This window comes from Eublepharis macularius, chromosome 4 (genome assembly GCF_028583425.1).
Source record: "Eublepharis macularius isolate TG4126 chromosome 4, MPM_Emac_v1.0, whole genome shotgun sequence".
Lineage (NCBI taxonomy): Eukaryota > Metazoa > Chordata > Lepidosauria > Squamata > Eublepharidae > Eublepharis > Eublepharis macularius.
The window spans coordinates 154,855,003-154,880,321 of NC_072793.1; the positions used below are offsets into that span (position 1 = coordinate 154,855,003).

Consider the following 25,319-nt stretch of genomic DNA (forward strand, 5'->3'; position numbering starts at 1 on the left):
TCACTTAATAAATAAGTTAATTATTTTTATTCCACCTCTTGAGTCTGGTGGGCTCTTGTTTTTGTGATTTCATGGTATATTGTGCTATAAGCAAGGACTTGGAGGGTTGGCACAGAATGGAATCCTTAGAGTAATTTTAAACCAATATGCTTAATTTCTACATGCCTTTACAACGTGGAGTCTTTTAAGACAGCTGTCTTCTTTATATATACTGCACTTCTGCATAGCATACCAATCATTTGTGCACCTCTTCTGAAACTTGAAACTAACCGAGTGACTTGCTGAAGGCTACCGATGGAATCTCCCTGGATTAAATAAACTACATCATGGAGACCTTTAATATAAAGCAGAGTTTCACTCCTGAGGACCATCTTTAGGCATTTTTAAACCCATAGAAAAATGCTCTAAACGTGCCCTTCAGCAGTTTAAAAAAAGGTGGAAGTTTTGCATACGTATAAGGAAAATAACCGTTCATAGACAACGCCCCCCCCCCCATTCTTAAATACTATGTTTTGATTTTGGACTTTGTATTGAAGGTCTCCAGTCTGCATTGATGGTGCTCTATAACTGTGAAGTTCCTGTGACTAGATGGTCCCCACTTAATTACAGATCTAGAATCACCAGCATGGAAAACAAAATGTATATATTTATTTCACTTCTTTATATCTTGTTTTCTCTGGTCTGGACCCCCCATGTGGGTCCCCTGGTCTGGTCCCTAGGTGGACCCCCCTTGAGCCATCTGCTACACAGGCATGACTTGACTCAGCTTGTTCCAGGGTCTGTTCCTGGCAGTCCCTGAGATTACAGATGTTAGCCCATCTCTGTCCTTGATTATATAGTGGCCAATCAAATTTTAAACCAGAAGAAGGTAAAATAGTTTCCCATGGTTGAGAAACAGTTCACTAAGATGGTCCTCATCCAGTCTGTTCTCTTCCAGCACATCTGTTCATTGGCCCTATTGACCATCTCATTCTAATCTTAATTCTTAATCTTCCTTCATTTCCCCAGCATTCTTCTGGCACCCCAACTTTTGTAAAAAACCCACAAAACAAATCTAAATTCCCAGACAAAACATAGTATTCTTGGAAAGGCATAATGTTGGGAGCAGAGTGAATTGTATGATTGTTGTGGGTTTTCCGGGCTGTATTGCCGTGGTCTTGGCATTGTAGTTCCTGACGTTTCGCCAGCAGCTGTGGCTGGCATCTTCAGAGGTGCAGCACCAAAAGACAGAGATCTCTCAGTGTCACAGTGTGGAAAAGATGTTGGCAGGTCATTTATATCTACTCAGGAGGGGTGGGGTTGAGCTGAGTCATCCTGTAAGAGTTTCCCAGGGTGTGGAATGCTAATGGCGGGAGGCTTCACTGTATCCTGAGGAGGTTCTTTTGCATATGGATTGGTGCTTGATGTGCTAATCTTCTCTGCCGGGCTATTGTCGGGTATAGAGTGTTTTGTTAGCCTGGTGTTTTTCAGAACTGGAAACCATGCTCTGTTCATTCTTAAGGTTTCTGCTTTCCTGTTGAAGTTTTGCTTATGCTTGTGAATTTCAATGGCTTCCCTGTGCAGTCTGACAAAGTAGTTGGAAGTGTTATCCAGTATTTTGGTGTCCTGGAATAAGATACTGTGCCCTGTTTGAGTTAGGCTATGTTCAGCCACTGCTGATTTTTCAGGTTGTCCAAGTCTGCAGTGTCTTTCGTGTTCTTTTATTCTTGTCTGGATGCTACACTTTGTGGTCCCGATGTAAACTTGTCCACAGCTGCAGGGTATACGGTATACTCCTGCAGAGGTGAGGGGGTCTCTACTGTCTTTTGCTGATTGTAGCATCTGTTGTATTTTTCGGGTGGGTCTGAATACTGCTTGAAGGTTATGCTTTTTCATAAGCTTTCCCATCTGATCAGTAATTCCTTTGATATCCGAAGAGCAATCAAACCCAGGATGAATCAAACAACCAAGGAAAACTAGTCTCCTACAGGAAAAGTGTTTTTGCCATATATCAAAGGAATTACTCTTACAGGATGACTCAGCTCAACCCCACCCCTCCTGAGTAGATACAAATGACCTGCCAACATCTTTTCCACACTGTGACACTGAGAGATCTCTGTCTTTTGGTGCTACACCTCTGAAGACGCCAGCCACAGCTGCTGGCGAAACGTCAGGAACTACAATGCCAAGACCATGGCAATACAGCCCGGAAAACCCACAACAACCATCGTTCTCCAGCCGTGAAAACCTTCGACAATACATCAGAGTGAATTGTAGATCAGTGTTTTTGTGTACATTCATCTCCATGGATTATTTTTGGCCCTAAACCTGACACCCAACAGTTCCATGGCTTCTAATTAAGATAAAGTTGCAATGCTGTTGCTCCATAAACTGACCTCGATTAGTTTTATGGTGATAGCCTCACAAGAAACTTGTATCTTCTGACATCCAGGAAACACACACTATTTTTCATTTTACAAATGTCAATAACTAAGGATTAAAGATACAGACTTAACATTTTATGTCGCACTCGGCCTCCACGGAACACGGGGCAGACAAGAAAACTGGTTCCGATCAGGACATATAAAACAAATGATGGAGGGTTGCTTTTGGAATACACTGAGTATATGGCTAATGGAAGTGCAGGATGACCCGTAAGGACTCTGTCTAAAAAGGAGACTATCCAGATTTTTACCCAACATTAAAAGAAATTCCAGAGGGATTAAATTTCCATAATACCTAACACAAACACAGAACAGACTTTAAAAAGACAATGGCAAATATATATCATTTTATTTGTTTATTAAAACATTTTACCCCACCTTTACTTGTGGTTCATGGTGGCTTACAATAATAGATTAAAAACATTTACAGTTAAAATCGAAAGAAAATAACTTCCAAATCATTCCCTCCTCCGCCAAAACATGCCTGCCAGTCAAAACTCCTCAAGGCCCTGGCAAACAAGTGAGCTTCGCAGAGCCTCTTGAAAATCATCAGGAGGCTCATTCCACCGAGCAGAGCCATGATGGAAAAGGCCTGGACTCTGGTTGATGCTGGACAGGCCACCCTATGAGATGGGATCACTAGCAGATGGCTGCCTGAAGACCATAGTTGGGGGGCCAGATCATATTCTATTTTTTATTATATTATTGGTTTCCCTACAAAATTCACATTTTGTCATTTAAATACAGTATTTATGGGCCCTAGCATAGTATGGGCACTATGTTTATTTCCATAACTAGGGCCAAATCCAAGGCAGGGGACTTAGCCCAAGTGGTAGAGAGCTTTCTTAGCATACAAGAAGTAGTAGGATTGATGTCTACCTTTTCCAGCACTGGGCAGCTCTGCCTGCTGCCTCCTTTTGCTGGCAAAAGCCACAGAGAACACACTCTGCCTTTGCCCTTGGCCCTGGCAGCCACCTCTTCTCAGGATAATGAGAATCTATGTCCACTAGTAATGGGGAATTAGCTCAAATGGGAGAGCACTTGCTTAGCATGCAAGAGGTAGTGGGATCGATGCCCACATTCTCCAGCCCTACATGCCACCTCCTTTTGCTGGCCAGTGATGTGGTAAGAGAGAAGCCTGCCTTAGCACCACACCCTGGTAGCTGTCTTCAGAGTCTCTCTCCTTCTGAGCATGAGGTGAACCCTCTCCATTTGGCAGTAAGGAATTAAAGTGGTAGAGCACTAGACAGCTCTGCCTGCTGCCTCCTTTTGCTGGCCAGAGCAATGGAAAGCGAGATCTTCTCTGGCCCCATGACTCAGCAATCAGCACTTTTCAGGATGATGTGAACCGCTTCCCACCAGCAGTGGGGAATTTGCTTAAGTGGTAGAGTGCTTGCTTAGCATACAAGAGGTAACAGGATTGACATCTGTATTCTCCAGGCCCTTTTATCCCTTTTAATGCAGCAAGTTGTGTTGTCCAGAGTGAAGTGAAAGAAGAAATCCTCACGACTCTACCAGCGTACAGCCAGTGTAGGACTTGAACTCACAACTGCAGCTTATTAGCATCACGCTCTGACCTGGGGGCAAGTGTGTGTTGCAGGGGAATAAATGGTCTCTGGCATGGATTTCTTCTGCTGTTGGGAGTTTAGATTGAGGCTGCAGGGTCCGACAAGCCAATCTGGCAGGACAACTTCTGAAAACAATTTCTAAAGATGCAACCCTCTTACCTGGACTTGTTTGAAATGGGAACCCAAATGCAGGACCTTTTTATAGGTGAAATGAGAATCAGCACCTTAGACCATGAAGCCTGATGCTGAAAATCCTTGGAGGAAATGCAGTGCTGAAGATGGTGTTCCAGGTCTCTCCATCATCTTGAGCACCAAGCCCCTCAAAGGGGAGGGGAATTAGCTCAAATGGTAGAGCGCTTGCTTAGCATGCAAGAGGTAGTGGGATCGATGCCCACATTCTCCACTGGAAAGTTTTTTCTGCTGTCTCCCTTTGTTGGTAGCTGCCTCTACATCTCTCTTTTCCTTGAGCCCTCTCTCAGCAAGGGAATTAGGTTACTTTGCATGCATTGAAACGCTGATGTTCTATGGCAGCAATTGAATGAAATGTTGTTCAGAATGACTCTTGGAATTTCTGGAGGGCTACTAGAAAGTGTGGAAACAAAGAGGATTTGTATTAATGTATGACATTATGATCAGGATGCTAACGGCACAGTGTGGTCTTAGTTATTGGAACTTTACTCTGAAGCAATAGTTTGGGAGATATCAAGTTAATACAATTTACATCTTTCAAAACCACTTCATTTAAATAGCAAGGCGTTAATCTTGCCAGGAGTCTAATTAACTAAACTAGGTAATATGAACTGTATGATACACTTACATTATAGTCATATTGTAATTTTGAAGTTCTGTAATAGTGATGTCATTTATTATCTCTCTGGAATTGTTGCCAATCTTGGGAGAATAAAGAATTATGCTGGAAATAAAGAATTGTGCTAGGCCTCCAGATCACTTTGTAAGCCACCACCAATAGCCCTTGATTTAATGATTCCCTATGGCCATTCAGAAACTCAGAGGATTCCTAAATTGGTTTGGAAGGAAACAATAGATTCCAATAGCTATAACCTGTCATTTGTTTTAGTACATCCAGTTCTGGTCCCAGTAACAGATGCTTATTATGCTGAGATCTGTGGGTACAGCCAGTCTGGGCCTGCAGGATGAGATTCTTTCAGAGAAATGCCCCCCACATCAAACCACTCAGATCACATGTGTTAGATCACATAACTTAGCAGGAAGAGTTATTTATTTAAATATTTATCTCCCACCTCATCTCCTTGGACTCAAAGCTGTTATTTCTGTGTGCCCCATAGATCCCCCTCAACCCATTCCTCATGTTTATTCCCCCCCCCGTTCCTCCAATCAGCTCAGGGACAATCTACACAGCCCTTCCCATTTTTTATCCTCACAACAGCCCTATGAGGTAGGTTAGGCTAAAAGACTGTGACCTGGCCTCATACTTCCCCTTCAATTAAAGGGACAGTGTATCTGGTAGATTGCCACTGAAGGGGAGAAAAATTGCCCCCGCCTGGCCCTTGTGTGTCTTGAGGGCGAGGTAAGCACAGCTGAATTTTTAGGCAGAGCCTATTGAGAGGTTAAAGTCGGGGCTGGGTTGGCTGAGGCCACCAGAGGGCTCCGACAGTCGAAAGCCGGGAGAGAGGAGACTTCGGGCCACGCCGCTCCCGAGGCGGATGTTGTGCTTCCTGGGTCAGATGCGGTTGCATAATACAGCAGCGTGCGGTGCCTGCCCGCCGGGCTAGGAAGCGCCCTGCACCTTCGTTGTCTTCTCCCGCGCCTGGAGGAGCTGCATCTTCGCTGAGCTGCTCCCCATCATGCAGCAGCCTCGGGCGCCGCAATCGTTCGCTCCGGGAGAGCTGAAAAGCCCAGGAAGCGGAAGGTCTCCTCGAGCAGATCTCTCCCAAGAGTAGGGCACAGGTGACACTCTTCTTTTCTGGCAGGGCTTTGCAGCCTTCCCTTACGAACGTGACAGGCAGAAATCCAATAGGCCAAGCAATCACCAACCTGACAGTGGGACCTTCCAGAATTACAACTGATCTGAGATCAGTTCCTCTGGAGGAAATGGCAGTTGCTGCCAGCAAAACAGCTGTTAAATGCACAGACACCATGCCAAGGAGGAGAAAAGGCGGACTTAAAAAGCCAGTGAAGTTAGTGTGATGTAGTGGTTTGGGGAAATACTGGTTTAAATCTCCACTTGGGCCAAAAATTCACTGGTGCTACTAGACCAAGTGCTCTGCCTCCGTTTTATTTACCTCAGAGATTAGTTGTATGTGGGGGGAAGGGGGCAACCACATCTATGTATGTCACTGTGAGGGAAATGTATACATTGAAAGAATAAAAACAGAATTGAGGAAAATTAGCAACATTTTATCCTTTCCCCAGCCCTTTTGTGAATATTTTATCTCATTTTATTTTGAATTCCTTTTGAAGTTACAGGATTTGCAATTTAGAGATATTTCCTTAAATTCCTTCACTGTTAAGGAATTGGTAACTTATAGTCTTGCTCTAAGATCATATAACCTTAATTCTATAGGATGGGTCTGCAACCCATCCTATATGATTTTGTAGGCCAAAGTAGTTCTCAATCAAATACCGGCTAGAAAAGGAGTTTTATATCTCTTTGGAATCTCCTTCTTGGGGATGTTCTACCTTGGATTCATCACAGCATCTCCCTTCCTGCTGTAGCCCTAAATGCTGCTTCTGGGGAATAGGGGATCCTCTGGGGACAACATTTGGGGAGTATTCTGGGCTAAAGTGGGAGGACGGAGGCAAGAAATCCTTCTGTCTGTGGAAACACTATGGAGAATCCATCCCTCTGATATCTAAATCTTGACTAGGTTCTGAAAGTGATGTAAAACTCCTTTTTCTAGCAGGTATTTGATTGAGTACATGATCATACAGTTTTGGGAGGTTGTGTGTTCTTTATGTTTTGTTTTAATTGTTATGATTTTATTTTTAGATTAGTGTTTCACTGCTTTGAGCTGTTTGAAGAGTGGTCTGCAAATGTTTAAAATAAACAGAATTCTTGTCTCCCCCACCAGCAATTGCATGGATGATGAGTAGGAAGAGGGAGGAAAATGCTTGGAAAGCGGGTCCCAGAACGGCAACATCTCAGAGATCTAAGTGGGCAGAGACAATCAAGATTTGCTCTTCTCGTAAATCAACAAGGCAAAGGAAGGCACTGGGGAGGCCTGGCCGACGTTACGAGGGTTCTAAGGCTTGGAAAGACAAAGGCGGAGATGAAAATGCAGGCAGTCTTTGTGTGAAAAGCAACCAACAGCACCTGGGACATCAAACCCATGACAGAATCAATCTGGACCGGCAGCTTTTCAAGTGCCTGGACTGTGGGAAGGGACTTTTGAATCAATCAGCTTTCCGAAGGCATAAGAAATTCCATACGGGAGAGAAACCTTTTCAATGTGCTGAATGTGGGAAGCGTTTCATGGAAAGCAGCCATCTCATTCAGCATCAGAGGATCCACACTGGAGAGAAACCCTACACATGTTCAGACTGTGGGAAAGAGTTCACCCAGATCTCCCACCTAATCCACCACCGTAGGAGCCACACAGGAGAGAAGCCCTATGGCTGCCCCGAGTGTGAGAAAAGCTTCAGCTTTAAGTCGGCTCTGGTGCGGCATCATAGGATCCACACGGGAGAGAAGCCTTATGAATGCCCTGAGTGCCGGAAATGCTTCAATGTCAGCTCCCACCTGGCCCGCCACCAGAGGATGCACCTCAAGGAAGCGACACTGGCAGAAGTGGAAAGCTTCAAGGGTGACACTGTCCTTGTTAAACGCCACAGGGCACCAAGGGCACACCTTTGCACAGACTGTGGGAAAGGCTTTTTCTGCAGCAGAGATCTTGGGAGACATCAGAGAAGAATCCACCAAGGAGGAGGGAAATCTGGAAAAGCTTCAGCCACAAAGCCAGCTGTCTGAGGCACCAGGCAAAGCACATCCAGGCATGTGCCCTACAATGCTAAATACCCAGAACTGAGAAATGTTCTCCTCCTGCTCTGTAATGGACTTCCAAGGATGTCGCATGCAGCAATAACGGGATCCTTTCACACCCAGTCGAATTCTGCAGCTGGAAACCCTTCTGTTCTGCAATTGGAATAAATGATAAAATTTACTGTAATTTTCAGAAGTGCACTTAATTTGCATACCCTTGTTCTTTCTGCTTGGGAGGGATTGTATAGAATGTGTCTCATTATATAACCTGTCCTTGTGGTTTTCGAATTATTAGTTGGGTTAGAGGCCTGAAAAGGAAGTTAGGATTATGACAAAAGACCCACAGGTCTGAAGATAGCCAACGGCTGAAATAAGATAGCCAAAGGCTTTAAATAAGCGTTATTAAGGCTGCCATCTATTGAGCAGGACACAAACCAGGGAGAGTTTCTGCAGTTGTCCGCTTCCCTGACCCCAGAGACTTGGCTATTCTCCTGCCTCTTCTGTCTATTGCAAATCTTTGCATGTGGCAACAAACCAGGCACAGACAGTTCATCTGAAGCCAGATGCTGATCTCAGTTAGGGATTCGTAGGCCTGCTTCCTGTAAGGCCTTTACAGTGAAAAAGGAATTAGCCTGATCCTGCCCCACATTTCAGACAACAGGGCAGCATCGCTGGGCAGTTACTCTGCTTTCCTCACTGTTTATAGAGGAGCAATAGAGGAGCAAGTCTGTGGGGGAAGATGTAAAAAAGGTCTGTCTCATTTGAACTCAGTCTTTATAGTTCTGATCAGCAGCAACCCTAACACATCAAGGGGGATGGAGGAGGTCATTTGGGGAAGGCAGGCTGGATTCTCACTTGCCTAAGTGGTCACTTCATAGCTTGAGAGACCACCAGAGGGCTCGGTGACCCTTGAGTTAACTCCCTAGCACTCTCATGGATACCAGCTTGAAAGCATCTACATGCCATGGTACAAGTATGTTGTGATGAGGGATTTCTTCCTGTCACTCACTTATATTGAAACTTGATTGCGTCCTCAGGGAAAAGATGGGCAATTAATACTAGTAAGCACGCCTGCTCTCTGGTACTGTTAGTCCAGGACAGACTCTTCGGCAGAAACAGCCACTCCTTTTGACACTGTGGTCAGGAATTTCTATGAGCCTTCAATGTGTCACAGGGCCACTTGTGGCATGCTGCTTTACAGCAGAGGGACAGCATCTTCGCTTGCAACACACTTCTTGGGCCCATTAAGGCCAGGCCTTGCGTCCTCCAGGCATAAGAGTTTTGTGGGGTTTCTCTGGCAAGGCCAATTCTTTGCCAACTGTAGGATGCCAGAATTACTGTGGCTAATACAATTGGACAAGGGCATTATGATTTAAAAAATATTTTTACCCTGCCCTTTTGCTTACGGCCTTTATGATTGTCCCTTGTCCCAGAGAGAATCCATATTGCTTTAACAGAAGAGTAGTGAGTCATGAAATTCATGCCCCAAGACTCCAGTAATATATAGTGCAGTCTCAAATAGAGATGGGCTAAGAAGGGAGTAAGTGTGCAGTGTTAGAGAGAGCAACCCCAAGCAAGTTTGCTCAGAAAAGTACACAGAGCTATTCAATGGGGCGTACTTCCAGGAATGTTTTCAGCACTGTACTGTTAGTCCCCCATCTAGCTACAGCAGTTGATGAGAGGAAAGGGAAGGAGAAAGAAGTTCTGTGGTACCAGGATGGGGAAACACTGCTATCTCTCTGGCCGAGAAATGTCAATGCAACAGGGGCTTTGTCTGGGCCTCACACCGACAATCTTAAGTATACATGCTTATGAAGGAGTGTACCATGAGCTACATAACATGGGTACTACAATGATCTCACAAATGCACGGGAGGTAGATACTCCTGGACAAAACAGTAAGGTGGGATTTAAGAGAGTTTCCCCCAGCTATTAGCAGACTGTAATCTATTTTAGAGGTCTCTTGGGTAGAGGCATTACGAGAATCCAAACTGTTGTAGCAACTGCATTAACTTGCTTTTCTATCAGCAGCACTAGGGCCACTAGGCTCTTAACCAAGTCTGTAAAGGTCCCCTGAACCCCATCAAAGGTGGAAAGCAAAATGTCCTTCAATATCTCTGCCTTCTCAACCAGCGCCACTTTTGTCTTCTCTGGGTTCAATTCCACTTTGTTTCGTTTCAGCCATATGACCACAGCTGTCAGGCAATGACAAGATCTCTACTGCATCACCAGGAGATTTGAATTGAGAGATATAACACTAGGTGTCATCTGCATCTTGGTGGCATCCCATTCTATAGCTACCAATGATTTACATAAAGGTTGAATAACATGGGGGATAAGATCGCACCCTGTGGAACCCCACAAGATATTCCTACCCTGTAGGGAGCTGGTCTCCAACAGCAACCTTTTAAGTCCATCCCATGAGGAATGATTTAAAACCAGTCCAAGCCACATCCCCTGATGCCCACTTCTGTCTCCAAATGCCTCAACAGGATGGCATGATCTACTGAGTCAAAGGCTGGAGATAGATCCAGGAAGAGCAACAAAGAAGCATGGCTTTTGTCTACATTCAGTCGGAAGTCATCTTCTAAAGACCTCAGAGCCATCTTTGTCCCATAGCTTGGCCTGAAACCAGACTGAAAAAGGTCTGGAGCACCAGAGTTATCCAAAAAGACCTATAGTTGGTCTGCTATGGCTCTCTCAATTACTTTGCCCAGAAAGGGCAGAATAGAGACTGGCCATTAATTGGCCACATAAATTTTGTCCAGGGATGTTTTTTTTAAGTAGTGGACAGATAATGGCTTTTTTGAGTGGCTGGGATAAGGTGCCTTGAGTTAGTGATTGATTTATGATAGACATTAAGCACTAATTTATGTGAAGTTTACATTATTTTAATAACCAGGTTGAGCAAGGATCCAGTGCACAAGCAGTGTCCTTTACAGATCCCAGTATCCTTTCAATATCCATCACTGTAACAGGGTCAAACTGGTCCATAAGCTGACAAGACAGTGTATTAGGCATTTCTTCTGCTTCACCTAGATTACAACCAACTTCCAGATCAGCATGTATTTGTGCTATTTTGTCAGTGAAGAAGTTTGCAAAGGTGTTGCAGCAAATTGTGTGTTCCTGAGACAGTAATGATTCAGATTTAGAAGTCTGAAGGTGTTGAGATGCCTTAACACTTGGGACAGTTAGGAACCAGCTGATCCAATGGTTGCAAAGAAATGTTTCCTTGCTGCTACCACCGCCGCTTCATAGGTCCATGTGTGTTCTGTAGCACTGATTCAGTGTGAGTTTTCCATTAGTATCTTTCTAAGTCGTTCAACCCTCTTTAGCTCACTCAACATCATGGTAAACCACAGGGCTGGCTTCTGCCTCAAGGGTGGAAGAAGTCGCCGAGGAGCAATCTTATGTGCTTTTGACCTCTCCTTTTTACCGTCGAATATTTTCTTGCTGCAGTAGGGTTCGACAATGTGTCTCAAAGCAGACATTTCACTGGCAATGTAACACCCCTGCTCCATTTTTTCAAAGGTCCAGGCACTGGGTCTGTAAAGAAAACCTCGGAAACCCACTCAGATGGGCCTGGAAAAGCAACACGCAGCAAGGATGCATGTATCAGGAATTGTTGCTCCCAGAGTGGTTAGGCTCCTTTTACATTTGCACACACAAGTTGTTCTTTCCCATCAATGTCACTGCCCTTCCCATACAAATTCCCTGTAAGCAGGCAGTCCGAATGAGTTTCCTTTCTGATTCCAGATTATTTTGCTGGCTCCCTTGCCTTTGCGCAGCATTTTCCCCCTTAAAGATACAGCACTCCATGCTCCTCTGGCAACAGAGCCAGAACCCTCAGCCACTTCCTCTACCAGAAACAGCACGTGGCAGAGAGCCCCCCCCCATCCAGGGATGGGCCTTTCATAGGGTGGGCATCGCTCCCTCTGTGCCCTGGGCAAGCACCTGATTGGATGGTGGGAGAATCTGGGTGATAGGGGAATTTTTGTGATAGTACTCTGTTGCCAATTCATAAGTCCCCTTCTACCACTTACCCACATATATTTCAAGACACCAAACACAGTTAATATGGAAGAAAAATGAGTTTATTGTTTAACAGAATAAGCCCAGACACATAACACCTCTCTTTTGGATCATATGTGTAAAGACCAGTCGCATCAGAGAATCTTATATACCCTTAATGCTAATTGATAGCAGGATAATTGCTAATTGTTTACAGAATAAAAGATCAAAGATTAGTATGAACACCCTGTCAGAATGACACACATTGATGCATCTCCCCAGAATAGATGGCACCTGACAAGCTTGAGTGACAAATGAATTATACAAACATTTGAAAAGCTGGAGCCATATAGCTGATATTTTCTTGGGAAGGAATGCATTCAAGGTGAAAATCTTAATTATCTTAACCAAAACAAGAAAATGTTTATACTTTGCTCAGTGACCTTTCTCACCTATCTCACAAGCAGGATATTTCAGAGGAAGCTTTTTGACACCGGAGCAAGGCAATCTTATGTGCCTGTGTGTTGTTAGCTTGGATGAATGCTGACAAGATTTTATGAAAAGGGGGATAACATTCTTTTAACACTGGGACAAGCTCCTTCTCTCTCCTGCCTAGCCTAAGCCATTTCCAGATGTGCTGTTTATTCTTGCTCTATACAAAACTTCCAAAGACTCTGCATCATTTCATCAAATGCAGAGGAGCCCATAAATGCAGTTTTCACAGGGTTCTATAAAGTAGTAATTAAGTGAAGAGGAGCATTTTGCTGAAATTTCAAACATCCAAATAAAATTTGGCAAATCTGTCAAATTTCAAATATTTCCAGGCTTTACTTATTGTCTTCTGATTGGCAAGCAATGGACTGGAAGTGAAAGGAAGGCACTGCAGGTGGGAAAAGGTCCATTTCCCCAGCTGGAAGACAGCAGTAAGGAAATGGAACAAGAAAAGAAAATTGTTGAGGATTCTGACTGAAAAATAAAAATCTTGTGGCACTTTAAAAACTTATAAAGTTTATTTCAGTTGAAGTCACAACTCACTTCTTCAGATAGATAAGATAGATTTAAAAATGCAGTGAAAAACAGTCAAACTCCTTTAGTGCCACCATTTCATTAATCTATAGCACATTTACAATACATGAAGAATTTTTGCTTAAGTATCTTTCAGTTCCTTTCCCAGGAACCTCTATATTCTAAAATTCCATCCCAACCTTCCTTCATCCAAATTATTGGATCAATACATTTCTGGCATAATACTTTTGGGGAGCTTTTATTTTTTAAAGGGGTGTGTGATTTTTTAAAAAATCATATAATTAGACAAAGTAATAGCCAAAAATAACACATTTAACAGAAGGTTCTGTTTTTGTATAGCATTTGGAATAAACAATGGATATGCTAAATATATTGAAATATAAAACATATCTTGCAACATTCTTTAGCCATATTTAAGTTCTTTTTGTTGAGGGGAAAAAAATCTTTTCCCTGACCGGGAATCGAACCCGGGCCGCGGCGGTGAGAGCGCCGAATCCTAACCACTAGACCACCAGGGAAGTCATGTGATTTATTTGAAGACTGTTACCTATATCTAGTCCATAACTACTTCAGTAATAGACTAATATACAAATCTTAGGCACCATGAACGGAAGACCTGTATAGATTGTATTCGGTCGATCTCTGGCCAAACCTCCCCCCTCTAGAGCAACAGACATAAAACTAGATGCTTTCGTTATTTAGCTGGGTCAAATGTTGACAACAGTTGCAGTTCCAACATTTCAGGTGGATAGCAGACTAGCAGTGTTGGTCTACAGTAGAAAAGTAGGATTCGGATTCTTGAGTATGAGCTTTCGAGAGTCAAAGCTCTCTTCTAACTTCTCCTGGAAATCTACTTTGTGTTCAAGGTGCTACTGGACCCGAATCTTGCATTTCCGAAGCTGAACCTAAGAACATACATTTGCAGTTCGACATAACTTTCTTCGCCCCGGAAAGATAGAAGAAAAGGAAAACACGATATTCCAGTGAACAGACATTCTGAAATGTAATTTGGGAATGCCTTTTTTCTACTGTCCTTTTGTCCCCCTAGGGAGCAAATAAATATTATCTGTGCGTGCATGTGTGGAGGGAGAGGTTTCAAATATATACACATGTCCTTCCGAGGAGTAAAACTAAGGGCAGGGACAGGAAGCTGGTTCTATGCAGCATATTAGACCGCTCTGCCACGAACGCCGTTCTGTTCAGCAAAGCCAATAGATCATTGCTCTGGGTCAGGTGATTTCCCCTTCCAGACTGGGGATCTCAAAGGACAGCAGAGAGAGAATCGCGTAGTCGATCGCCTCTGTCCCCTGTCCAGTTTTGGGAAAACCCCAAGATCTCCCATGTGCCTGCCATTACCTTTCCCTTAACAGGGCAATGTATGAATTTTTTAAATCCATCCTACTCAAAGTAGTAACCACGAACTGAAGTCTGCAGCCATATCCTCATACCTCCAGCTGCTCTCCCTTGAGCTGTTTTTCTGACCTGTCTCATTGAGCTGGAACAAAGACCCATCGAACTACGTCACAAAGGACTTTTAAGCGTTCCACCTCATACAGAAGGCGGGGGGGGGGGAGATCCAGCAACTACCAGGCAGAGTAGATAAGGTGTCCCCTTGCTATGGGCTTGTGAAAAATCATTTTTCGCCTTTACAGTTCTGCAGCCAGGTGAACACTAAAAACTCCTTGGATATTTGGTAAATTCTCTGGGCAGTGACTGAATTCTGTATAGTACCTTGCCGAGAGCACTGGCAGCAATTCCCAGTGACAACGGCAGCTACTATTGGCAACTATTTTTTTTCTTCTGATTCTGAAGAAGGGGGTACGCTACATCAGAGGTTTCATAACAGAGTTGCAAATCTCTGGGGGAAATGCAATTTCAAGGTACACCTTGGAAAGTCAGTTTAACTGGTTCCAGTTTAAAATTATTCCACTGACATTCTTTGTTAGTCAACTTTTTGTATATCTATATTAGCAATCACTACACACACACATATACACGCACCATCCCATGAGAAAAAAACAACAGAAACATCCAGGAATAAAATCTGCCAACAACCCTGATTTATTAGAAGAGCAAGGTAACATCTGCCATTGTTTTTCCTTTAAGAAATCACCGCAGGAGCAATTTTTCATCTTTCTTCTCTCTTTCTCTGCTCAGCTTCTGCTGCCCGTGTACCGTGGAGGGATGTCCCTCAGCACATCCACTCTGGGTAGTCCAGCAGCTGCTTCCCTTCCACTGCCAGATGGTTCAGACTTGGCAGCATGGGGATGGGCCTTCAAGGCCCCCATAGATACATGACTATGCCTCAATAAGGGTTGCTGGGAGTGAGGTTGGAGGATTACAAAGGGCAGATTCCAGGGCTAAGAATATACTAAGGTGACAGAAATACTCTAAAAAGATCTTTCTCGGGGCCACGCTTGGTTCTCTCCCTTCTTGGGGAAAGGGGAGGGACATTCCTCTAGGCAGCAGTAGCAGTCTCACTGCTGTCTGGCTCGGCCGAATGTTTGGCCAACTCCTTGGCCATGGCCTCCTTTAAGACTGCTTGCACGTCAGTGGGGCTGACGGTGGATTCCTGATTATTTTGGCTCAGGCTCTCCATCTCCTTTGATATGTTGTCATACAAGTCTATCAGCAACGTCTTCATCAGCCCCCTGGCCTTGGTCTCCATGCGCACCTTTGGCATGTTCCTCAGGATCTTGGCAGCAAAGAGACGAGGAGAAGAGATGCTCAACACCGTCCTGCTCCCCACCTTATTGGCCTGCCGCCTCTTCTGCTTCTTAGGCTGGAGCCTCCTCCCCTTCTTTCTGGCCTGTTGACGCTTCTTCTGGGGCTTCTTCTTCTTCGGCCTCCTGGTTTTCTTTGTGCCTTGGTGCTTGGCAGCCATGTTGTTCTCTTCTCTCTCCAAGGCCCTGCCTTTGAATGTCACTGGAATTTTGCTGTCATGGGCAGTTATAGGTAGTTGCATGCAAATGAAGGCACTACAGCGAGCGTCCCTATTGGGTGGCTCCTGCCTTCATTGCAGCCAAGGAACCATTGTTACACTGGCCTGACTATGACCTGTTCCTGGCTATCATCAAGTTGTGAAGCTTGACTATGCTGTAGATATCTGGAAAAGTATTCCCTAAACAGGATTACAATCCTGGCAGGTGATGCCAAGTATTTTTTTCAATATATGGAGACTAATAGTTGAATACATTACCAACGAATTTGGAGCTTCCAAAACAGATTTTGATTAATTATATAAATAGAGTGTTTTGTGAGAAATGTAACCTGCTCTTAACATCATGTATTTATATTTATTGATTTACTTCATTAATACCATGCCTGTGTCTCCAGCGGTGACCCAAGTGGCTTACATCATTACCCTTTCTTCCATATTACCCACACAACAACATTGTGCAGTAGATTAGGTTGAGAGTCTGTGACAGACCCTTAAGTTTTATCTGACTGAATAATTCACAGGTCCCATATTATATACTGAACATGAAAAATCAAATGAACTATTAAAAACTCAGTTTAACTCCTTTTTCATTATTAACACTAGAAACAAAGCCCATTGTGGGGGAAAAATACAACAGGCTCTAGAAAGGGGAGAGTGGGCTGGCAGGCATTCCCTCCTCCTCCATTACTGATCCCAACCGGTGAAGGAAGGGGATGGGCATTGCCACCTGCTCCACATCTGATCTCAGCAACCTGAAGGGGTGGTGGGCTTTGCTACCTGCTGCACGCCTGATACAGGCCAGGTAAAGGGGGGGGCAGGCATTGCCACCTGCTCCACTCCTGATCCCAGCTGGGTGAAGGGAAAATGGGCATTGCCTTCTGCTCTGCGCCTGATTATGGCTGGATGAAGGGGGGGCAGGCATTGTTGCCTGCTCTAAGCCTGATCCCAGCAGGATGAAGGGGGTGGGTGGGCATTGCCACCTGTTCTCTGCTGGGTGAAGGGAGGAGCAGGCATTACTTCCTGCTCTTCACCTGATTCCGACAGGTGAAGGCGGACAGTGGGCTTTGCTACGTGCTCCACTCCTGATCCCAACTGGGTGAAGGGGGTGCAGGCATTGCCACTTTCTCTGCTCCTGTTTCTGGCAGGTTGAAGGGGAGGGTGGAGATTGCTGCCTGTTTGGCACCTGATTCCGACAGGTTGAAGATGGGGTGGGCATTGCCGCCTGCTCAGTGCCTTATTCCAGTAGGCTGAAGGGGTGGGCATTGCCACCTGCTCCACTTATTATCCCGGCTGGGTGAGGGGAAGAAGGGAATTGCCTCCTGCTCTGTGCCTGATCCCACCTAGGTGGGTGGGCAATGGCACCTGCTCCACTCCTGATCCCAGCTGAATGAAGTGGGTGGGCATTGCCATCTGCTCTGCTCCTGATCCCAGCTGGGTGAAGGGGGAGGGTGAGCATTGCCCCCTGCTCCGCTCCTCATCCCAGCTGGGTGAAGGGGGGTGGGCATTGGCACCTGCTTCATTCCTGATCCCAGCTGGCTTAAGGTGGGAGGTGGACATTGCCACCTTCTCTGTGCCTAATACCAGCTGTGTTAAGGCAGGGGGTGGGCATTGCCATCTGCTCTGCTCCTAATGCCAGCTGGGTTAAGGTGGGGGTGGGCATTGCCACCTGTTATGCTCCTAATATCCGCTGTGTTAAGGTGGGGGATGGGCATTGCCACCCGCTCCTGATTTCAGCTTGCTGAAGGGGGGTGGGCATTTCCACCTGCTCCACTCCTAATACCAGCTGGGTTAAGGTGGTGGTGGGCATAGCCACCTTCTCCGCTCCTATTACTGGCTGTGTTAAGGTGGGAGGTGGGCATTGCCACCTCCTCTGCTCCTAATACTGGCTGGGTTAAGGTAGAGAGTGAGCATAGCCACCTGCTCCTGATCCCAGATGGGTGAAGGGGGAGAGGGCATTGCCACCAGCTCCACTCCTAATATCAGCTGGGTTAATGCAGAGGGCTGGCATTGCCACTTGCTCCGCTCCTAATAATAGCTGGGTTAAGCCAGAGAGTGGGCATTGCCACCTGCTCCGCTCCTGATCCCAGCTGGCTGAAGGGGGGTGGGTATTGCCACCTGCTCCGCTATTAATACCAGCTGGGTTGAAGTGGTGGTGGGCATTGCCACAGTCAGACTATGGAATCCCAGTTATCTGAGTTCGTCTCCCCCCCTTCTGCAAGAAGCACATGGTCTCTCAATTCCAAAAGGTTTATTGAAAGACTATGCTCAGGATACAGGTGTCCATAATCCAAAGGCTGTAGAGGCCCTTGGCTGAACAAAAGCTTTGTCGAGAATGGCATGTAAAATGAAAGTTACAACACTTCAAACACTCAGTCCCAGCCTCCCCCCTAGTCCTGTCTGTGAAGGCATGAGAAGATGAGGACATCAAGGTCGTTGGCTGGACTGGATAGATAAGGCTCTTCGCTCCCATGGATATGAGCGGCCTGGACGACACCGGGGCCTAGAGGGAGGAAAACTAGACAACTACTGATTATAACACAAGTTAACATGGAGTTACTCTGGCTAGAGAATTGACATCCTGACATTCTGCCTCCCTTAAGACCCCCCTTCACCCTCCAGCCCCTACTTTCTCAGGGTATTTTTTATGAAACTTAGCAATCAGTTTTGGGGCGTTTACATGGGAGGCCTCCATCCACTCTCTGAACCCCTCCTCAAAGTCTCTCCACCTGTCCAGGTAAAAGATCTTGTTGTGTTTCCGTTTTGAGTCCAAAATCTCCTCTATTTCATAATGTATTTGGCTATCCACAAGGGTAGGGTGGGGCACCAGTTTTTCAGGATGCGAGTCATCTGGGAGAGGTGCTTTCTTGAGGAGACTGACATGAAAAGTAGTGTGAACCTGACGGAGATTTTTTGGCAAATCTAATTCCACAGTTACGTTGTTGATTACCGTTTTTATTGGGAAGGGCCCTAGGTACTTTAGTCCTAGTTTTTTCCTGGATTGCTCTGTCTTGAAGTTTTTGGTGAAAACATATACTTTGTCTCCGGGGTGCAATTCCCATTGCTCCACACGATGGCAATCAGCATACTTTTTGTAGTCTGCTTTAGCTTTGAGTAAAGTTTGTTGGATTACAGTCCATTGTTCAGTGAGGGAGGTCCACCACTCACCCAGATCTCCAGATTTCTTATATTCTGGGGCTGGTTTCAAAGGGGAAGGCTAAACCTTCGTATCCATGTACAATCTTGAATGGAGTCTCACCGGTTGAGCTGTGGACCGAGTTGTTCTAAGTGTATTTGGCAAAATGGAGAAATTGAGTCCAATTATCCTGTTGGAAATTAATATAACATCTGAGAAACTGTTCCAATATTTGATTAATTTTTTCCGACTGCCCGTCGCTCTCGGGATGATAGGCGGAGCTTAATCCTTGTTCAGTTCCTGCCACTTGTAAAAGCTCCCGCCAGAAGTTGGCAATGAACTGTACTCCCCGATCCAATACTACCTTAGCAGGGAAAGAGTGCAGCCTTACAATGTGTTTCATAAACAAATTAGCAAGTTTCTTTGCCGTCGGCACTGTTGTGCAGGGGATAAAGTGGGCTTGTTTGGAGAACAGGTCTACCACCACTAATATACATGTGCAACCTTTGAAGTTACAACACTTCAAACACCCATTCCCAGCCTCCCCACTAGTCCTGTCTGCGAAGGCATGAGAAGACGAGGACATCAAGGTCATTGGCTGGACTGGATAGATAAGGCTCTTCGCTCCCATGGATATGAGCGGACTGGACGACATCTGGGCCTAGAAGGAGGAAAACTAGACAACTACTGATTATAACACAAGTTAACATGGCGTTACTCTGGCTAGAGAATTGACATCCTGATAGCCACCTTCTCTACTCCTAATATCAGCTGGATTAAGGTAGGGGTGGGCATTGCCACCTGCTCCGCACCTAATACTAGCCAGGTTAAGACATGGGGTGGGCATTGCCACCTGCTCCGCTCCTGTTCCCAGCCTGGGCTTCCCACCACAGCATGTTTTCTGGAGCAATATGGTGAGTTACCTGGGCTTTCCTCTGTGGCAGCGCCCTCTGGTGGTGCACCAGGGTATAAAGTGAGTTGTCTGAAACACGCTTACTCAACTATACAGTAAAGTACACTTTTATCGTCTAAGAAACTAATATATCATAGTCATTACAGCAGGTTTAGTGGTGCAGCAAGGGCACTTTACAGTCTGGCCTTATGGGAAGGCCTTTTAAAGACTGCAACAGTAAATCTGAGCAATAAGTTTTCAGACCTTTTAGAAAGCTCCTTGTTTGGATGTTTATTTTCCTTTGCTTGAGTCCATCCTTTTAAAGCAGCCATGTCCTTAATGGTGTTTTGACAGAGCTGAAATCAAGGTCAGATGCTGGGACCTCCAAAGAGGCCGTGGTTGACCTGGTCAGGAGCAATGCCACTCCCTGACTGGTCAGCATGTACCACTCTGCCCCTTCTGCCAACCATCTCTCGATGGATCCAGCCCTCTTCCCACCCCCCCTCACAAAGGTTTGAGCACTCTTCCTTCCCTTGGTGTGTCTCTGGGTGTCTGGTTCCTCCCCCTCTCCCCTTTGCTCCTTTTCCAGAGAGCTGGAGGAGAAATTGGCAGCTGCCACTGGAAGAGAAGTGAGCAGTTATAGTTTCTCATGGGCACCATTGCTGCTCAGCTGTTTGACCAGAGCAGGTGAACAACATGGCAGAGGCCACCTGGAACAACCACGCCATGCTTGCTGGCCAACTTACTTGGAGCTAGGCCATCTTCTTAGGTGTCTGACACCTACTCACTGCGGGCAGAGAGGGGGAGAGGGAATGATGAGGAGGAATGCCCACCATGCCACTTCTTTAGTGACAAGAAGGAAAGAGCAGAGCCTCAGAAATGGCCTGCTGAGGACCAAAAATGCCCCCAGAGCAGAGAATGTTAAGAGCAGGTGTGAGTGCATTAAAGGGGGCATCCAAATTGCTCAACTTCCTTATAGGCTGGTTGCCACTAAATATTACACATTCGCAGCATTTTGAAATCTTTTTTTATTTGTGATAAGTAGATTTTATGGATATAATTAACTAAGAATTACACCAATGAATCATGGGTGGGAACATTTCAGTCACATTTTTGAATTTTGCCAAATTTAAGGTATCTGTGAAATTTCATTTCTTTTCTGATGGATCTCATTTTAAAGGAAGTAGTAGTATAAGGAAAGTGGGTTTTAAGAGAATTTAGCGGGAGACCTACAGCACACTACAAATGAGGAAACATCAGTTCTTTAAGTAATAAAAGTGGCTAATGGGGAATGTGAACTTTCGAAGTATAGAAAAAATGTCAGCACTACAATAATTGTAACAATTTCTATTGCATTTTAAATAACTTGAGTTTTTTTAACAATAACTAAACTCAAATAATTCAGACAAACTAATATTGAACAACAGCAAATGCTGCATCAAAGTTAAATAAACTCTGTTTAAACAAAAATGTCTTGTACCTCTTTAAACCATCATACAATTGTAATTCTTTATGCAGTATTATTTTACCAGTTTCCTTTCGTGGACTAGCATAGGAAGCTTCGGAAGCCAAAAGAGAGATCTGAAGTATATTTCAATCTGGAGCCAATTTTGTGAAGTCCATATAACAACATACTAAAAATATGTTCCCTGACCGGGAATCGAACCCGGGCCGCGGCGGTGAGAGCGCCGAATCCTAACCACTAGACCACCAGGGAAGCTATACAACTATTTTTCAAATAGAGCTATACAATCTATTCAATACAGTTCCCTTTCATAAATGTATACTATACTTACCTATATCCCCTTAAAAGGTCCAGTTTACCGCTAAACAAAACTCCCTACAAACGCATTACGCAAAACAGTAGATTAAAGTATGTTTTCCAGCAAGGAAGACATAAACACTGCGGAAGGAGAAGCTGCTTTTTGTTCGTAGGCCAAATTGTACCAGAAGCAAGTACAGACGCTTTTTTAAAACGAAAACTATCTCATCGCACTCTTGATGAAGTCTCAATTTTATAAAATGTTTTCAAAGAACTACTGGGAAATTTTAAAATGAGAGAAGGGAAGCAACATATGAATAGAAAGCATAAAAAGGCGGTGGAGGAAGTTAACATATTCATAACGCTGTTTTGCAGATACTGTTTTGCTGGGCTAGATTTCTATGTTGTTTACCTTTAATTTGATCTAAACGTTGGACTCGCGTTCAAAAAAAGAATCGGTAGAGGGGGCAAAATAGAGATGTGTCAGAAGTGGGATTTGAACCCACGCCTCCATACGGAGACCAGAACACCCAGAGCAGGGAAGGTATGAGCCTTGAGTCTGGCGCCTTAGACCACTCGGCCATCCTGACACTCACATTCAAAGAGCTCAGCGAAGCAACCTAATTATCGCAGGGCTTGCTACGTAGTTCCTTCTACTCAGCAAACTGTGCTAGCAAACATGAAGCCGCGTAGTATTTTCCTGCAGACATAAAACCGGCTCATAAAACAATCCCTTGAGATCGTCCGGCACCAGGAAGAACTGAGGCCGCTGACTGCCGCTGAACGAAAAGAATGGGCTTCCCCCATTAATTCCCAGCCTTTGCAGCCTAAATCGCCCGTCGGTGGTCCACCTGCTCGCCAAAAAGCAGAATAATGCCCCGAACCAAGCCACGAGACGGACGACGGAAGCGCCAGGGCTACGTGCCAGCCGTCCCAAATACTGTAGATTTCATGCGCTGCTCATTAGATCAGCTAACATATTACAAATGATCACTGCAATGTAGCTAAGTATATTGATTATTTTACAGATTTCTTTGTAAGCCCTATTTGTTTGGGTGTAATTATTACACGGACAGTAGAAACAATAAAAAAGTGGACTGGGCAAAACGATTTCAGTCCACTTTCAGCTCTAACATATTTCCCCCCTTCCCATCAATTGCCTGCCTCTCTCGACCGAGAAGTACAACAAGGGAAGTGGGAAGCAGGGGGGCAGCAGCAACTCTTCTGGCAGTTTCACCTAGTTTGCCTTTTATTTGGTTCCTCTGCAAATTACCTGGTGCAAATGGGAGAATGAGGCCATAATGTAAAGTTTTCAGTTCAGCATAACTTGCTTTCTGTGGTATAGAGCCCATTTTGTGCATCTGACAGGTAACTATGGGAGAACAAAAATTGGCTGGAGAGGATTTAAAACAGATACATGTGAATTCATATAACCTATACACTGAAACAATGCAAAAATTATGTCACTGGTCATATTGGTCACGGATGCCACCATAAAAATATGTTTCCAAGACATGAATCTTCATGGATCCTTCCTCACAGTTTTTACATGGAGTCCACTGAAATTCACTGTCAATAATTTGAAATGACTCTGTCCTCTGAACAAAGCCTAAGTATTAAATATGACATGTTAAACAATGCCAAACATGGTATTTCACCAGTAGTACAGTGCATTTTCCCGGACCAATCGGTTATGATGTAGCCCTGTTTTCTTTATGAAAAGGCCCTCTGACCAATTCTGTTTTACACAGAGTGTAGGAGGGTTCTTGACCTCTTTGGGCAGGTGGGCCATTCCACAAGGTGGAGGCCACAACAGAGAAGGCATCTGTACAATAGTTGTTGATTTTGCCCATCTCCTCTGCAATTTAAATAACCACCATTTAATTCTGCTTTAAGGCAATTGTGGTATTGCAGTGTTTTCTGAGCATGGATGTGGGCTATGTGCATATAAATTTGGGCCATCAGTCTAAAGAAATTAATGATCCAAGAACTTCCTTATCTTGAAAGTGAATTTTGAACTGCAGCACTGCAACGTGTTCCATGCATGATTTTTGCAATGGAATCTGGCTCAGATGTGAAGGTTGATTAAATGATGGGTTTGGAGTGTTTCCATGTATGTAAGAAAAAGGCATGACTGAAGTCTGTGGTTTTACATCATGTTTTTGAAGTAATGGATCCACGAAATTTTGAATGAAGACTGTAGGCACTGATGTGAACTGTAATTAGTTATGAGAATTGCTGTATCTTTGAAATGCGTGTAGATCTGTGCTTCAAGCAATGTTTTATTCAATGATAGCACATAAGATGCTACATCTATGGTATCTGAAGTGTAAATTTCATGCAAATGTGAGGTGTAATGAGACAGCTGGGCTGACGTGATTGCCAAACAAAAAGGAAGATTTTAAAGTAGCTGCGTAAAAATCAGGAGCAAAGATCTATATTCTTGTGCCATGGCAAGTCACAGAGTTTTACAGAGCAGCTTGTGTAGACAGATGGGTTATAAATTAGCTGATTTTGTGGGGTAAGAGTCCATGTTTTTGGTTGTTGTGGATTTTCCGGGCTGTATAGCCGTGGTCTTGGCATTGTAGTTCCTGACGTTTCGCCAGCAGCTGTGACTGGCATCTTCAGAGGTGTAGCACTAAAAGACAGAGGTGTAGCACTGAAAGACAGAGATCTCTCTGTGTCAAAACTGAGAGATCTCTGTCTTTCAGTGCTACACCTCTGAAGATGCCAGTCACAGCTGCTGGCGAAACGTCAGGAACTACAATGCCAAGACCACGGCTATACAGCCCGGAAAATCCACAACAACCATTGTCCATGTTTTTGTTTGCTGACAGCAGGACATGCTGGATGTGTTTTTATGGTTCAGCCTGTGGACATATATGTAATTTTTGATTTCAAAGTCAGTTTTGTGGGACTCTGTTAAATGCATGAGGATCTGTGCCGCAGAGCCATATTTTTGTGCCAGAAGCACCAGATCTACATGAAGCACCACATCTACATTTTTACAGTGCAGCACATGGTTATATATATGATTTAGAAAGGATTTCGGGTGATGCCATGTTAAAAACTGTGAGGATCCATGTCTTGGTCCATGTTTTTGCTCTGTGGTTATGCCATGAAGCACTGGATCCATGGTTTTTTACAACATAGTCCACGGACATACCCTGTGCATAGATGCTGGACTTTGAATGCCTGCATGTAAAAATCACAAGAATCTATGTTTTGAATTCATGTTTTTGCATCACAGTGGGACAATGGAGCGTTTGATCTATCATTTTTACAATATATTTATTTACTTATTTCTACCACTGATACTCAAGGTGAATTACAAAATTTAGCAATAATAAAATAAAGCATATGAGAAGCTGATCTGTGATATGACTATGAACCTGTATGTGTAAAAAAAACAACCCAGAATTGTTCAGAGGGCCTTCCTTTCATTTAATTTATATAAGAACACTGAAAAGGGGTTCAGTCTTTAGGAAAGACTAAGTTTTTCTCACCCAGATAAAGATGCTACTACAGACTTACATGCTTACCCATCTGGAATTATCACTCATGAGAAAGATGCTGTTCAATTTTTTTCATAACGGGATGAAT

General features: G+C 44.4%; 2 protein-coding genes and 4 non-coding genes across 7 annotated transcripts; 2 read left to right on the top strand and 4 right to left on the bottom strand.

Moving 5' to 3' along the window:
- Positions 1–4,321: 4,321 nt before the first annotated feature.
- Positions 4,322–4,394, top strand: TRNAA-AGC (transfer RNA alanine (anticodon AGC)). The gene has a single exon. It is a non-coding gene; the product is annotated as a tRNA-Ala (tRNA).
- Positions 4,395–5,722: 1,328 nt separating this feature from the next.
- On the top strand, positions 5,723–8,139 carry LOC129328805 (zinc finger protein 22-like). 2 transcript variants are annotated; one of them, XM_054978091.1, is made up of 2 exons: positions 5,723–5,920; positions 7,045–8,139. In XM_054978091.1, the coding sequence occupies exon 2, from the start codon at positions 7,056–7,058 to the stop codon at positions 7,938–7,940; it is 885 nt and encodes a 294-aa protein (XP_054834066.1). In that variant the 5' UTR covers positions 5,723–5,920; positions 7,045–7,055; the 3' UTR covers positions 7,941–8,139. The 2 variants fall into 2 exon arrangements, with proteins under 2 accessions (XP_054834066.1, XP_054834067.1); XM_054978092.1 differs by having other exon boundaries at positions 5,723–5,909.
- A 5,295-nt stretch (positions 8,140–13,434) lies between these two features.
- On the bottom strand, positions 13,435–13,506 carry TRNAE-CUC (transfer RNA glutamic acid (anticodon CUC)). The gene has a single exon. It is a non-coding gene; the product is annotated as a tRNA-Glu (tRNA).
- A 1,940-nt stretch (positions 13,507–15,446) lies between these two features.
- LOC129327675 (uncharacterized) lies at positions 15,447–15,872 on the bottom strand. The gene has a single exon (XM_054976429.1). The coding sequence runs from the start codon at positions 15,870–15,872 to the stop codon at positions 15,447–15,449; it is 426 nt and encodes a 141-aa protein (XP_054832404.1).
- Positions 15,873–21,599: 5,727 nt separating this feature from the next.
- TRNAE-CUC (transfer RNA glutamic acid (anticodon CUC)) lies at positions 21,600–21,671 on the bottom strand. The gene has a single exon. It is a non-coding gene; the product is annotated as a tRNA-Glu (tRNA).
- Positions 21,672–22,197: 526 nt separating this feature from the next.
- On the bottom strand, positions 22,198–22,306 carry TRNAL-CAA (transfer RNA leucine (anticodon CAA)). The gene is made up of 2 exons: positions 22,269–22,306; positions 22,198–22,243 (listed from the first exon to the last, which is right to left on the bottom strand). It is a non-coding gene; the product is annotated as a tRNA-Leu (tRNA).
- Between the last annotated feature and the right edge of the window lie 3,013 nt (positions 22,307–25,319).